This window comes from Triticum urartu, chromosome 5 (assembly GCF_003073215.2).
Source record: "Triticum urartu cultivar G1812 chromosome 5, Tu2.1, whole genome shotgun sequence".
In the NCBI taxonomy this organism is placed as follows: Eukaryota; Viridiplantae; Streptophyta; class Magnoliopsida; order Poales; family Poaceae; genus Triticum; species Triticum urartu.
The window spans coordinates 480,384,078-480,397,621 of NC_053026.1; the positions used below are offsets into that span (position 1 = coordinate 480,384,078).

Consider the following 13,544-nt stretch of genomic DNA (forward strand, 5'->3'; position numbering starts at 1 on the left):
ACGTCGAGTCCTTTGAAATTAGATATTGTATTAATAGGTTTCGGCGGTTTTTCTCAAGAAAGAGTAGGAAAATACCCCAAAAACGAAGTTGGAGTCACAAATTTTCCCCATTTTTTTTTTCTTTTTCTGAGAGGCACACATCTTGTGAAAAAAACGTTTTTTTTTCATTCCTGAGAGGCACAGCTCGGGGACGCAAAAGTTGTTCCTCCACGAAAAGCAAATCTGCCTTTTATGGAAAAAACATATTTTGTGCATGTCAAGAAGCATATCTGTGCCCCCGAAGGAAAAAACACATTTTTTTCCTTCTTCAAGAGGTGTGCCTTGCAAACCAAACATGTGCCTTCACATAAAGCAAATCTGTGCTTTTCGCGAAAGAAAAAAAACACATTTTTTCTTCTCCGAGAAGCACAGCTCCACCTCGCAAAACAAACGTGTGCCTTCACGAAAAGCAAACTTGTGCCTCTCACAAAAGGAAAAAAAATATGTTTTTCTTTTCTTTTTCGAGAGACACAGTTTTGGCTCTTGTGGAAGCAAACTTGTGCCTCCACGAGAAGCGAATTTGTGCCTCTCGCGAAAGGGAAAACAATAAGTTTTTTTTCCTTTTTAAGAGGCATAGTTTTGCCTCTTGTGAAAGCAAACATATGTCTTCACGAGAAGCAAATATGTACATCTCGTAGAATAAAAAAAATATGTTTTTTCATGCATTTTAATTTGTTCAAAACGTAGGGTGGATCAGGCAAAAACCAAAAAGCCAGAAAAATTGAAAAAGCTCATCTAAAACTCGAAAGCGCGTACAGAAAAATAAAACAAATAAAACCTCAAGGAAGTGTCCAGAACGCGGCACGTAGCGGCTGAAAGGCTCCCGCAAGGGCTACCCCTCTATTAGTTGCTCTCTAAGCAAACCTATCTGGGCCAACTCTAGTTCACCTAGGTTTCCATTCACAGGATTGGAAACAGACGACCAAATTGGCATTATGGTCATTAGCCTCTCCACGCGACGACACCTCTTCCCTTCCCGCGTAGCAGCGCGTCAGGGGACGAAGCATGCTAGGGCCCTCCATGCATCGTCGTGGTCCCTCAGCGACTGGGCAATGCTACTTGTGAGTGATACGTCTGCAAGGTATCTATTTTTTTTTGATTATTTCATGTTATTATAGTATCAATCTTGAATGTTTTACATGCATTTACAAGCAATTATATATCTTTTTTGGGATTAATCTATTAACTTAGTGTCCACTGTTAGCTGCTGTTTTTTGCCAATTTTTTGTTTTTCAGAATATCAGTATCAAATAAATCCAAATGGCACGAAACTTTTTAGAAATTTTTTATAGACAAAAGAGATACTAGAAGCTTATTTTCGGCAGCACCCACGCACGATTAGTGTGCCGGACCAAGCGAGAGTTACGGCGTAGTAAACGGGCCGCAGTTTTGCCTTGAAGACCCAACACGGGTACCTTTACACCTCCAGCCCACTCTGTCCAATCTCTTGTACCACCAACACTGACACACTCGTGTCGTCAAAATGTCTGAAAAAATCTTTTCTCATCAAAATTAGCACACAAAAAAAATCTTGTCTCATCAAAACTCCCTAAAAAAAGGGAAACGTTATTAATCAGCCGGCTGATTATAGCTTGCGCATCCGCCGGGCGCTGCACCGTTCGATCGCTTCATCGTGATTTCACGCCACGCAGGAAGTGTTCACACGGAGCGTGCAGGTGCGTGGGCCCATATGGGTCCATTGTTTGTTTTTCTTTCCATGTACTGTGGGTGTGACTTTGACTTAGAGCCTTTCACGTTTGTCGTCTTGCTGGGATGTCACGCTTCTCACGGGATGGACCTGACTTCCCACAATCTCTCCTTTCTGCAATAAGATCTCTGTTGCAAAAAAAATAGTATCAAAACCTCTGTTACGAAAATAATTAACTGCAGCAAGGCCTCTGTTGTACAAAAAATTGTAACATGACCTCCATTGCAAAAATAAAAATTGCAACATGAACTCCATTGCAATTTTTTTAACAATGCCTCTGTTACAAAAAAAATCTACAACTTTAAGTATATTTTGCAAAAAAATGCGCAACATGACCCGTGTTGCAGAAAATTACCGCAACACGACATTTGTTGCAGTGGTAGAGGATAATGCTCGGCCACTCAATTTGTCAGATCCACGTCTCGCATGCGCAACCGTCAGATACGAGCTTTCGTCGCATGCGCAGCCGTCAGATACGAGCTTGAGCAGCCGACACACAACCGGCCAGGAGCTTCACCACTAGACGCAAAAGTCCTTCCGCAACAACACCCATGTTGCAGAAGTCCTTTCGAAACAACACTCATGTTGCAAATAGTTAAGACGAAAAAAATTCGGCAACATCATTTGTGTTGTAGAAGTCTTTCCACAACAATACCCATGTTGGCAAAAATTTAAGAAAAAGAAAGTTCTACAACATCATCTGTGTTGCAAATTTCTTCCGCAACGGCACTTATATTTCAAAAGAGTTCAGACAAAAAAAAAGCTTTGCAACAACACCTCTGTTGCAAATGTTTCTGCAACAAGAGGTCTGTTGCAATGCTGAGGAAGGAACCGCGCCACTGAATTGCCCTGACCAAACGGATGCGAAGGCGGCAGATCTCCGGCCGACGCCTAGTGTCCCCCCTAAAAAAACTTGTCTCATCAAAAACTTGTCTCCCTGCCTTCTCCCACGCGCGCCAGGGCTGAATCGGACAGGATGGAGCGGTTGCCGGCCACTCGTTTTTTTCTCCGTTTTGAGTTCCGAACTTGGGAGTTCGAACCACCGGATTCGTGTCGGGGTCGGAGACGGATGACATCTCGATCGGATCGGTGCCTAGTAGCGGCTCTATATATTTCCAGGGCGGCATGGGGCACCCGTGTCCGGGGCTAGGTAATCCATCAGCTCTCGCGAGATCTAGGTCTCTCTTTCTACTCCTTTCCGGCCGCCGGCGGAGTGTGGACTGAGGGGCGGCGCACAGGGGGAAGAAAGGGTATGGGGGCGCCGTTACCCGGAGGCAAGCGCATGGCCTACGGAGATGCCGGCGCGTTCCCTCGCAAGCGCCGGGCGACGGCGAAGGCGGAGGTGCCGGACTGGACGTCGCTCCACCCCGACATCACCAGCCTCATCGCCGAGCGGCTGCTGGCCGAGGACATGACGGAGTACATGCGGTTCCGCCTCGTGTGCTCGCACTGGCGCACGTCGACGGCCAGCCCGCAGGACGCCACGCTGGCCGACCGCCGCTTCCACCCGCGCGGCTGGGTCGCGCTCTGCGACGGCAACGGCGTCCGCCCGGTCGAAGACGCCGCGATCACCTTCTTCCACACTGCCACCAGCAGGATCCGCAGGCTCCCCCTGCCGGGGCTCCGGCGGCACCGGATCGTCGGCTTCACTGACGGCCTCCTAATCGTGCTCGACACCCGCGCCGCCGTCATCCGCGTCGTCCACCCTTTCACCTGCGTCGTCGTCGAGCTGCCCCACCTCGCCACCTTCTTCCACTGCGTGCTCAGGAAGCAGGAGTCGTTCACCATGGCCATGGACTCGTTCGTCTGGATGAACGCCACCGTGTGCGTCGCGAGCCCCAGCTCCATTGCCGTCGTGATCTGGTTCCTAAACACGCCCCTGGTGATCTGCGCTCAGCCCGGTGACAAGGGCTGGAAGATCATCCACACCGATATCCAGCTCTCCAACACTCTGCCGTTCGACGGCGGGCTCTACGGCGTGACGCGAGTCGGGAGGCAGCTGCTGCAGGTGTATCCAGTCCCTGATGATCCACACACCAATGCGGTGGTCGCCGAGGTGCCAAAGGAGCTTGGTGACCCTGAGAGCTGCCTCTACTACCTCATGGAGTCCATGGGAGCCATGCATGTCGACGTCCTGCACAGGGTTGTCCGCGACACTTTCGGCCCCGTGACCAGCACGATCTTCAGGGTGGACCTCCGCCGCCGGGAGCTCGTGCGGGTGACCAGCCTCGGCGACCGGGCGCTGTTCATCAGCCGCGACCGGTGCTTGTCCGTCTTGTCCAGGGATCTCCCTTCGATCAGCGGCAACTCCGTCTACTTCGCCAGGCCCGGTGAGGACCCTGTCGAGGTGTACCCACTTTGTGACGGCTCATTCGAGAGCACGGTGACGGCGAGCCAGTCAAGCGACATCAGGAATGGGGTGCTTCCGACCTCGGTGCGGCCTTTTACCCTCGCCGACCATCTGGCCACCTACTGCCGCCACCGCGAGTGGACGAGAGGGCTCATGTTTCACGAGCACTGCTACATGCGCCCTACTTGGAGCGAGCTGTGGAAGAGGATGACTGCACAGGATTCGGAAGTCGTCGTTTCGAGGCTGAGAACAACGGAGCGCGAGCTGAAGAAGGTAGAACTGCCTGACCTTCTAAGCTCTGTTAGTGCTAGAACACTGTCTCAAGTAGTAAGAGGCTGAGAGCTGTGCTTACGGTATAGTGAGTCCTCCGCGATTGGCGTGCTATGGCACGACGATTGTTGAAAATATAGTAGTAGTACTCTATAACCAAAAAAAATGTTGCTGAAGTGGTGTTGCCTTACCGAAATTTGAACAACTTTTAAGTGGTGTTGCTGAAGGCGTCATGCGTTGCCGAAATAACAAGTTTCAGAACAGCATTTGTTCTTCGTCTAGTCGATACACTGCAGCAGTAGAGGGTTCAGCACAACAACGGGGGAAGCGCCACAACCGTCACAACAACTGCCACTCACGCGGATCGTATTCCGGTTAGGCCTGGTCTTTCTCCTGGGCCGTGCCGTCCTCGTGTTTGGGCTGCGAGACGGGCCTCCAGCACTCGAGCTGGAGTCACTCCCGCCAGAAGCAGAGCCCGCCCTTGCTGCCTCTGCTTCAAGGAGCGGCTGCGTGTGCGTCGCCGCAGGCACGCCCCTGACATCGTTGCCGAGGGGCCGCCGATCCTGCAAATGGGAGCAGACTGTTGAGTATATAAACGATGCGAATTTGCTCATGAAACTTGTATTATACTCCCTCCATCCGAAAATACTTGTCATCAAAATGAATAAAAAAATATGCATGTAAAACGAGCGCCAACACCACTTCGTTCTTTACAGGTAAAAATCTTGCACTCGTGTAGACCTCTTCTAGACATCCCTGGACGACAAAACACATCGCGCCTGCCACAGTTATCTCATAGAACTTTTCGCTAATGATTAACCATGCCTTCTCGGCTGCAGAGAACCCGGAGAGGCCCTCTTTTGAAGCAACAACAGCGGCAAGCATGTATACGAAATCGAAGAAATTGGTGAGATAGAGGGACAGGTCGTCGTCCAGCTCAAGAACTTCCAAAAGTACCGATATGAAGATGGTCATGCCCAGCCCCGTGAACAACAGAATGCCCAAACTCTTCCATTCCCTCCATGACGATAAAGAAGGGTGTTGTCCTTCTGAAGTAGTAGTCCTGTTATCTACAACATTGTCCAAGCAGACTCTCATAAATAAAATGCAATATTGTCCAAGCAGATTCTCATTAATAAAATGCAACATTATCCGTGTGCGGAAATTATTTCATAAGCGTTCACCTACAAATACTAAATTGACACATGCATTCGCTGGAACTAGTTTAGAGATGCAACAGAAACTAGCGTAAAGATGAGCACGAAAGCAGTGCAAAAATGTAGCAATAACTATTGTGAAGTCCAGTAGACCCCAAAGGTGCAATAGAACCTAGAGACTAATGTAAAAATACAGTAGAAAATTGTATAAAGATGTAACATCAACTAGTGCAAAGATGCACCCGAAACTAGTGTAAAGATGAAGTGCAAAGTAATGCCAAAATATGGTGAAAACTAGTTGAAAACACAGTAGGAAACAAATAAGGGACAATTTCATTTTCCCCCTTCTTTTTGTCCCGACCTCATCTTTACCCTTAATAAAAAACAGTGCTCAACTATATCCCTTTTCCTTTTAGTGCTCTTATAAAAATACCCTTCCGTGTCGTTTCTGTTAGGTCAAAGGAGTGAGCTGTTAAGTGGACATTTGTAACCCTCATTGCCGATGTCACATACAGGTAGGACCCACCCAAAGAAAAGAAAAGAAAAAAGACTATCTCCCATCTCTACCACTTACACATGGGCCCCACCCCAAAGAAAATAAATAAAATAAAAAATCAATCGAGTCCCTATAATTTAAAAAAACAACTGGGTCCCTACGGCCATGGCGGCGCCGGTTGTGGTGGTGGCCGGCGTGCTGTTGCTTGTGGCCGCCGCTACCTGCTGCCGCTTGTTGCGCTATCGTGCTGCTGCTTGTGCTGCCCGCCGCCGCTGCCGCTGCTCCTTGCGCCGCCGCGCTGCCCTGCTGCTGCTCGGTGAAAGGGGCTTCTCGGCGGGCTGCCTACAGGTGGGAAAGGCAGGGCTATGGGCGGGCGGGATGACTGCTGTGGGCGGACTGTCGGAGAACTCGCCGGAGATGAAGAGGAGAGAGAGAGAGAGCGAGTTCATTTTTTATTTTCTTTGGGGTGGGGCCCATGTGTAATTGGTAGAGATGGGAGATAGTTTTTTTCTTTTTTCTTTTCTTTGGGTGGGTCCCATTTGTATGTGACATAGGCAGCGAGGGGTACAAATGTCATATAACAGCCCACTGACGATCAAAGGCCTTTGATCGGACGAAAAACGGTACGGAAGGGTATTTTCATAAGGGCACCAAATGGAAGAGGGGTATAGTTGATCACTGGTTTTTTTATGGGTAAAGATGAGGTCGGGACAAAGTTAGGGGAAAAAATGTAAATGTCCCTACAAATAAACACTAGGAACCAACATAACAGGCAAAAAACATACATTTTTCGACAAAGGATGATTTTTTAATTCAAAATGAAGCATCAAAAGGATACAAACACAAATAGCATACAACCGACCTCTACATAGCTAGGATGTACACAGTCAAAACTAGCACACATAACTTTGAAAGCACACCATATTTTTTTTGTAAAAATGCAGTAAATACAATAAAAACTACTGTATAAGGGAGAAGCAAACTTGAAAACTAATAAAATCATCATCTTGTTTTGAGTACTCATCGAAAGAAAGACGAACATGAAAATCTATTTTGATTTGGATACAATGATTAATTTTTCGCGAATACGCAAAGCTTGCGTATCATTTCATTGATAGAAGGAAGAAGAAAGGGTATAATAAATGCTACAACACATGACATGAACGCAAGAAGGCATAATCATGGTGTCCGGAGCAGAGAGAGACGGGGTGCTTAGCCCAAACAGGATGAAGGGCGCAACTAAACCTACCAAACCTAAAATTAGAGGAGAAGACCAAATCAGTAAGACGTCGAACATCTTCAATTCCAACACCGGGACACCACGAGCTAGCAAGATAGCGCCTTCAAGAAAGGGAATGATGTCATGACGTCGTCACCATCCGATCCGGAAAACCGGATCGAGGGTTTCCCCTAATACTCGAAGAGGTGCACGGACAAAGGCCATGGAAGCGCCTCCAAGAAGGAAAACGACACCCATGGGTGTCGCCGCTGCCAGCATGGGCAAGCCGAGCAAGGATTTCGCCTGGCCTAGTCCGAGAAATCCCAAAGTCACCAGATCAGGATCCAAAGCTGCCGGAGACAACCTGCTTGTCGACCGCTACCTCAGATGGGGGTGGGGCTGCACATGTCAACGATGACCGATATAATGATTAAAGTAGTGGTGTTCTGAAATTTCAGAACCTATATTTAGATGAAAGGCATAAGCCTGACTTTAAATTAATAAATCCCATAACAAGAAGTACAATGAGTTGATGGAAGAACTTATAAGCACTATGAACAACAAGCAAGTGGGAAAAGTGAAAATAAGAGAGGGTACAACTTGATGTTGATGATGCCCTCCATCATGAACGAATCTCTAGAGTGTAAGCAAAAGCAAGATCTTGAGGTTAATACACAACCAGCAGGGTGAAACACACCCATATTTGCTCCGCGAGAGGTGAATCGATGTTGTACCAGCCTGTTCCACATCTGAAGGGGACCCCTGCCGCTCACCTTTGTTCACCCTAGAGTCGGGATGGGTACCGATCCCGGACCACCATGGGAGATTCGTAGCCTGACCACCCCACTATGCCGAGCTCGCCACCCACGAAGAGAAATAGTTGCTAAGGATGAGGACCTCGAAGAAGAAGGCACAATGGATATGAGTTGCCACATCCACTCCTACGAGAGATATTCGAGTGTGCATAGATCGACACCATGTTCATACCACCGTAGCCATGTTGCTACAACTGGGGGTGGGGGAGGCTATCCCCTCCTCGCCTAGATTTTACGGCACTGGCCCGCCGACGAGCAAGACCATACAAACCGAGCATGAACGACCAAAAGGAGTTGCAATTGAGCCGAAAACATGACGACATGCAAGAGACCTTGATGGCAACACCGCCACCAAGTGTCCATCAACCACACCACCTTGATTCGTAGACCCCTCTCTCCCAAAACGAGGCCTCCAAAAAGGTTACAACGCATGTTGTTGTCCACTCCATAATAGATAAAGGCTTTCATCCATTTGTTATAAGCATGCCGAGCTCGCCGCCCAGATGAGGGAGGGGTAGGTACCTCGATGGCGCCTACAAGGAGGGAGACGACACCCCAGGAGTCGTCAAGATTGTTGCTGGCAACGCTAACCAAAGATTTCCCTTGGATTTAGTCACCCATCCAGCACCCCAACCAGCAACAGACCCCCGCGATCAAATGCCCCTATGGATCATACTCGACAGGTTGGCGCTTGAAAGGTACGAGGGCGAGGACCTTAAGATAATGACCGAGGGGGAGGTGGAACACCCGCGCATCCCGCTCTATCCTTGATGACCACACGTGACACAACTTCCCGAGTTGCCTCCTCTCCACCAGTGGTGAAGACGTCCGTCTAGCTAAGGTTTCATCGCTACCCGAGCGGAGCGGCACGGAGGCCGAGCGAAGCGTCTTCGGTTAGGTACCATGGCAAAACCTACTTTTAAATGATTGACGTCATCTGATTTGAAGGCTATTTTTTTTTTTTTTGCAGCGAACGAAACCCAGTAAGGTTGTGAACACACAAATGTCGAAATGCACCAAAGAAGATATTTTACCCAAATCCTAAAAAAAATGCATGAACCTAAAAGGGATAAAATAGATAAAAATACCTGAAAGATCGCAGTTACATGTACATGAGAAGGAAAGGAGGGCCACGGTTGTTGATAACCCGAAGAAGATTTCCCCTACGATTTCGATGAGTTGGCGCGAGGACGAGACCTCCGTCCCCTCGTCCACATGAGTCACAACCACGGCTCCCGCGGCCATGGTGGTCGAGTTGTCGGCCATTTCGAAGAAGAGCCCCATGGAATCAAGATTGAGGTGCAGGCTTGCTAGATTCACCCACACGACCGTCAGAGCCAGGTCGAGCAGAAACACCCCGACGATGACGGGGAGCAGGCGTCTCCAGTTACTGCTCCAGACGACGAACGCCTTGCCGACGACTTTGAGGGCCTCGACAAATGCGTTGGGTTTCAAGTTTTCCATGCGCGCGCACTTGTTGGTCGATTCGGTCGATCTCGCGGCCGGGAGCGCGGTGTGTGCTGCCCGCGTGAGTATGCGCGCGCGCCGGTGGGGCGGTCGCCGGACTGGACGAGGGTGCTCCTATATACTAGTACTAGCTCTAATGGAAATGAGAGGAACGGACCAACATAGTGAATGAAACGACCTGGCCGGTCTCACCGGCTCTGTTTGTTAATTAGTTTCCTCTTCCGTCAGCGCCCGGCGGCCTAGTCGAACCAACTCCGTCGAAGGATCCTTTCTTGTCGCATAACCGCATTTCATTCTCGTAAGTCGTAAGCGTAAGCACGCGGGGTTCGGCGTGACACTGATAGCATAAGTACCGCGAAGCATCCATAGGAAATGCCTGCACGACCAGCAAACCTTCTGATCTTTTTAGTCAACCGGTGTTACTCTATTCATTTTTATTAGGACAGTAAAACTGGGTGACCTACAGGCCTTCTTAGCGTTATCCGTCCAATCTACTCCCTCCATCTCATCTCACAATATAAAAGAGCGCGAGACAGAGGAAGTACAAACTAACTGGTCTATCATCCAGTACGAGAAGGGTTGGGCGAGCTTTGTTGCGTCGTTGGCGTTGTTGGGTTTTTAAAAAAAATACTCACTCTATTTTTTTAAATGAAATATGTATTTGGTAACCATGTGCCCAATTGCAAAACTGCCACACGGTTCCTTCAGCGTTCGATCCGCATCGGCACTTCTTTTCTTCGTCCGGTGAAGCTCGTTCGCATCCTCGTCCCGCAGGACGGGGTCGTCCCCGCACCTGAGAAAAGCGTGGCCCTTCCTCAACCTCCCGACCTTACCTCACATACCTCGCGCCGCCGCCGCACTACCTCACGTGCGCCGCCGGCTCTCTATCGGCCACCATCGTCACACCACCGCACACCACCACCGCCTGCCTCGCGCCGCCCTTCCCAGGCTTCGCCGACCCCCGCACCAGCATCGCTTGCTCCTAGGAAGTGGATGCCCAGGGGCTGACGCCGTCGGCAGAGCTTCCAGCCCCGTTCCACCCGGTTCCTCAACTCCGGCGACTGCGCAGGCGTGCACAGCCTCCACTCTTCACCAACGCAGCCTGCCCAAGTGCTTCTCCGTCGAGGACTCCCATCGCCGCCCTCTCTTGTTCTCCAACGTGCACTGACGGTCATGCTCTTCTGCTATGCGCCTCACCCACTTCTTCCTCGGCACCTGGACGCTCCCGAACATAGTCGCCATCCCGTGCTCCGCCACCTTCCCAACCTCAGGGAGCTCGGCCTCTGCATCGTCGCCCTGAATTTTCCCCTGTGTTTAACATGTTAATTGAGAGAGGGTTGAGCTCATCCTATGAACTGAAACATGCTTCTTCTCGGTTGACATGTTTGAGCTCGACCTGTCTCAATCTCCGGGAGGATGTTTTCATATCACAACACGCACATACGTGTACTACTAGTTTGGCAGCCTAGTTGTAGGTCACACCAACTAAATTTGGTCGCTCGATCTGCATTCACTCCGGTCCATCAGGTGGTTCGTTCCAACACTACACACACCTGCTACTGGATTGTTTTTTGGACATGTCAACTGGGAGACATCAACCAGGGTCTGCCCCTCATCGGCAGAGAAGAATAGCACTGCTGGCTTGTATAGTAGGTTGCAGTTTCAGAAGGAAAATCGGGATAAAAGTTCAAGTGCCGCTGACAGACGCACGTTGATGTGAACGTCCTCGTCAACCGAGGCAGGCTGCTGCTCTATATCCATCACCATCTCTCTTTCTCTCTCTCTCATGTGAATTTTGGACATTGCCTACTTATGCACTTCACCGTTGATGCAAAAAAGCTACTACCCCGCTTAGAACTGCTTTTTTTTCTTGCATCAGAATCTCAACATTCTTCTAAACCTCATTTGAACCTATCTCCCATGAAGCAGGCACTCAAGCTGGGACACTCCGGCACGTCTTGATGTTCCATGTAGGCCTACATTTGTTTTAGATTATGGATTTTTTTGCTACTGCCGACAGAGAACAAGAACGCAGCGACATTTTATTTTGAACTTCCATCTCTTTTGTTGCACATTGTTTAGGATATTGCTAGTTCTAAAGCATTTTTTTCTCTGAACTATTTATCTCAGTAAATCTCGTGTTAATAACACGGTAATATATACACGAAAACCTGATAACTTACATACAAACATAGTGATAGTTTGAGCTAGAATTTTTTTTGTTTAAAACATACCCCCGATAACGTTTGTGTAAATAACGTGGTAATACATCCACAATAGAGTTGATAACCCACGTATAAATATCACTGTAACTTTTTTGATTCGGGAGAAAAGTTGTTGGAAAACATACATCCCATTAACTTCTGTGCAAATAGCATGGTAATATGCACACAACTGAAGTGATAATTTATGTACAAACACCACGATAACTTTTTAACCCCGAAGAAAGAAGTTGTTGAAAAACATACCCTCTGGTAATTTCAGTGCAAATAGCATGGTAATGTGCAGACAACAAACGTGATGACTTATGTACAAACACCGCGGTAACTTTTCGTCTCCGGAGAAACAAGTTTGTTAAAACATACCTCCGGTAACTTCAGTGTAAGTAGCATGATAATATATGAACCGTAGACCTAATAATAACTTACATACACACCTCGGTAACTTTGATCAGGGGAAAGAGTTGTTCAAAAACATACCCTAGATAAACTGTAAATAACATGGTAATATACAAACTGCGTATTTGATAACCTGGATGTAAGTACCTCGGTAACATTGACCAAATAAGGAAAAAGTTTGACTAGGTGAACAATTATTGAGAAAATAATCCCCGTTAATTATATGTAAATATAACGGTAATTCACGCACCGCAAACTTGATAAGTTATGTACAAACACTGTGTTAACTTTTGACTCGGAGAAAAAGATGTTGAAACATACAACGATAAATTGTGTATAAATAACACAGTAATATACAGACCACGATCGTGATAATATTCATACAAACACCACGGTAATTTTTGACCTAGGAAAAAGTTGATAAAAACATATCCCTGATAACCTTTGTATAAATAGTATGATAGTTTACTCATGCAGATCTGATAACTTGTGTATGAACATCATGATAACTTTCTAATCTGGGGTTGAAAAAATTGTTGAAAACGTAGACACAATACCTTCTATGTATCTAGCATGATGATTTACACACCGCAAGGTAACTTCGGTACGAAACACCATAGTAAATTTGCCCAGGTGATTTTTTTATGAACATGCGATAACTTCTGCCTAAATAATGTGATAATTTACTCACCGCAGATTTGAGTACTTACGTACAAACACCATGGTAACAATGACCGGAGGGGGGGGGGCATTGTTCCAAAACCCGTAGAAATGAGGCTGCCGGTTTGGATTTTCAGTTACTAATCACTGCTTGTTTTGTTTATTCTCGTCACAGGAAGATACAATTAGTATGTAAGCTGTATGTAATCAGTTAAGTGGGCTAGCACAACTGGATGTTGCAGCTTAATTTCGTGTGGGAGGGTTTGGGTTCGGTTCCCCTTCAATGCCTTTCTTTTTGCCTATTTTAAACTACAAACCTGAAAAAACACGGAAATCTGGCAGGTGGGATCGAAGGGAGAAGAGTGGTGTGGCACTTTTAGCAATCTGGCACACGTGTGTCAAATATCATTGTCCTTTTTTAAAATGGTGTATTACTTTTTTGGAATGTCAAACCTGTTAAGTTTGTTCAAATTTGTAAATAAATATATCAAATCAGTATGATTAGATTCATCATGAAATGAAATTCCATATTCCTTTTGTTTAATATTATGGATCTCGATATATTTTTCTTTGAAAATTGGTCAAAGTTGAATTTTTCTTGACTTTTCAAACTTTGACGTTAATTGAAGAACTTGATCAAAGTTTTAAAAAGTTATCTAAATTGAAGATCTTAATTAATTGTGAGGCCTAAAAAATTTGGAAGCATAGTATATAGTATAAAAGAATTGAAAGAAAGAGCTTTGAG

General features: G+C 47.2%; 1 protein-coding gene across 2 annotated transcripts; it reads right to left on the reverse strand.

Moving 5' to 3' along the window:
* Nucleotides 1-1,461: 1,461 nt before the first annotated feature.
* LOC125509973 lies at nt 1,462-9,697 on the reverse strand. Of its 2 annotated transcripts, XM_048675048.1 has the most exons (3): nt 9,143-9,697; nt 4,559-5,437; nt 1,462-1,875 (listed from the first exon to the last, which is right to left on the reverse strand). In XM_048675048.1, the coding sequence occupies exons 1-2, from the start codon at nt 9,516-9,518 to the stop codon at nt 4,992-4,994; spliced, it is 822 nt and encodes a 273-aa protein (XP_048531005.1). In that variant the 5' UTR covers nt 9,519-9,697; the 3' UTR covers nt 1,462-1,875; nt 4,559-4,991. The 2 variants fall into 2 exon arrangements, with proteins under 2 accessions (XP_048531005.1, XP_048531006.1); XM_048675049.1 differs by lacking the exons at nt 1,462-1,875; nt 4,559-5,437 and adding an exon at nt 6,603-7,638 and having other exon boundaries at nt 9,143-9,694.
* Between the last annotated feature and the right edge of the window lie 3,847 nt (nt 9,698-13,544).

Bases quoted from the DNA above. Each gene is read 5' to 3' on its own strand.
- LOC125509973 (XM_048675048.1), bottom strand. From the start codon at position 9,518: ATGGAAAACTTGAAACCCAACGCATTTGTCGAGGCCCTCAAAGTCGTC. The intron at 5,438-9,142 runs GTATTTTTATCT...ACAATGTTGTAG, and splicing joins ATGTAACTGCGATCTTTCAG to ATAACAGGACTACTACTTCA.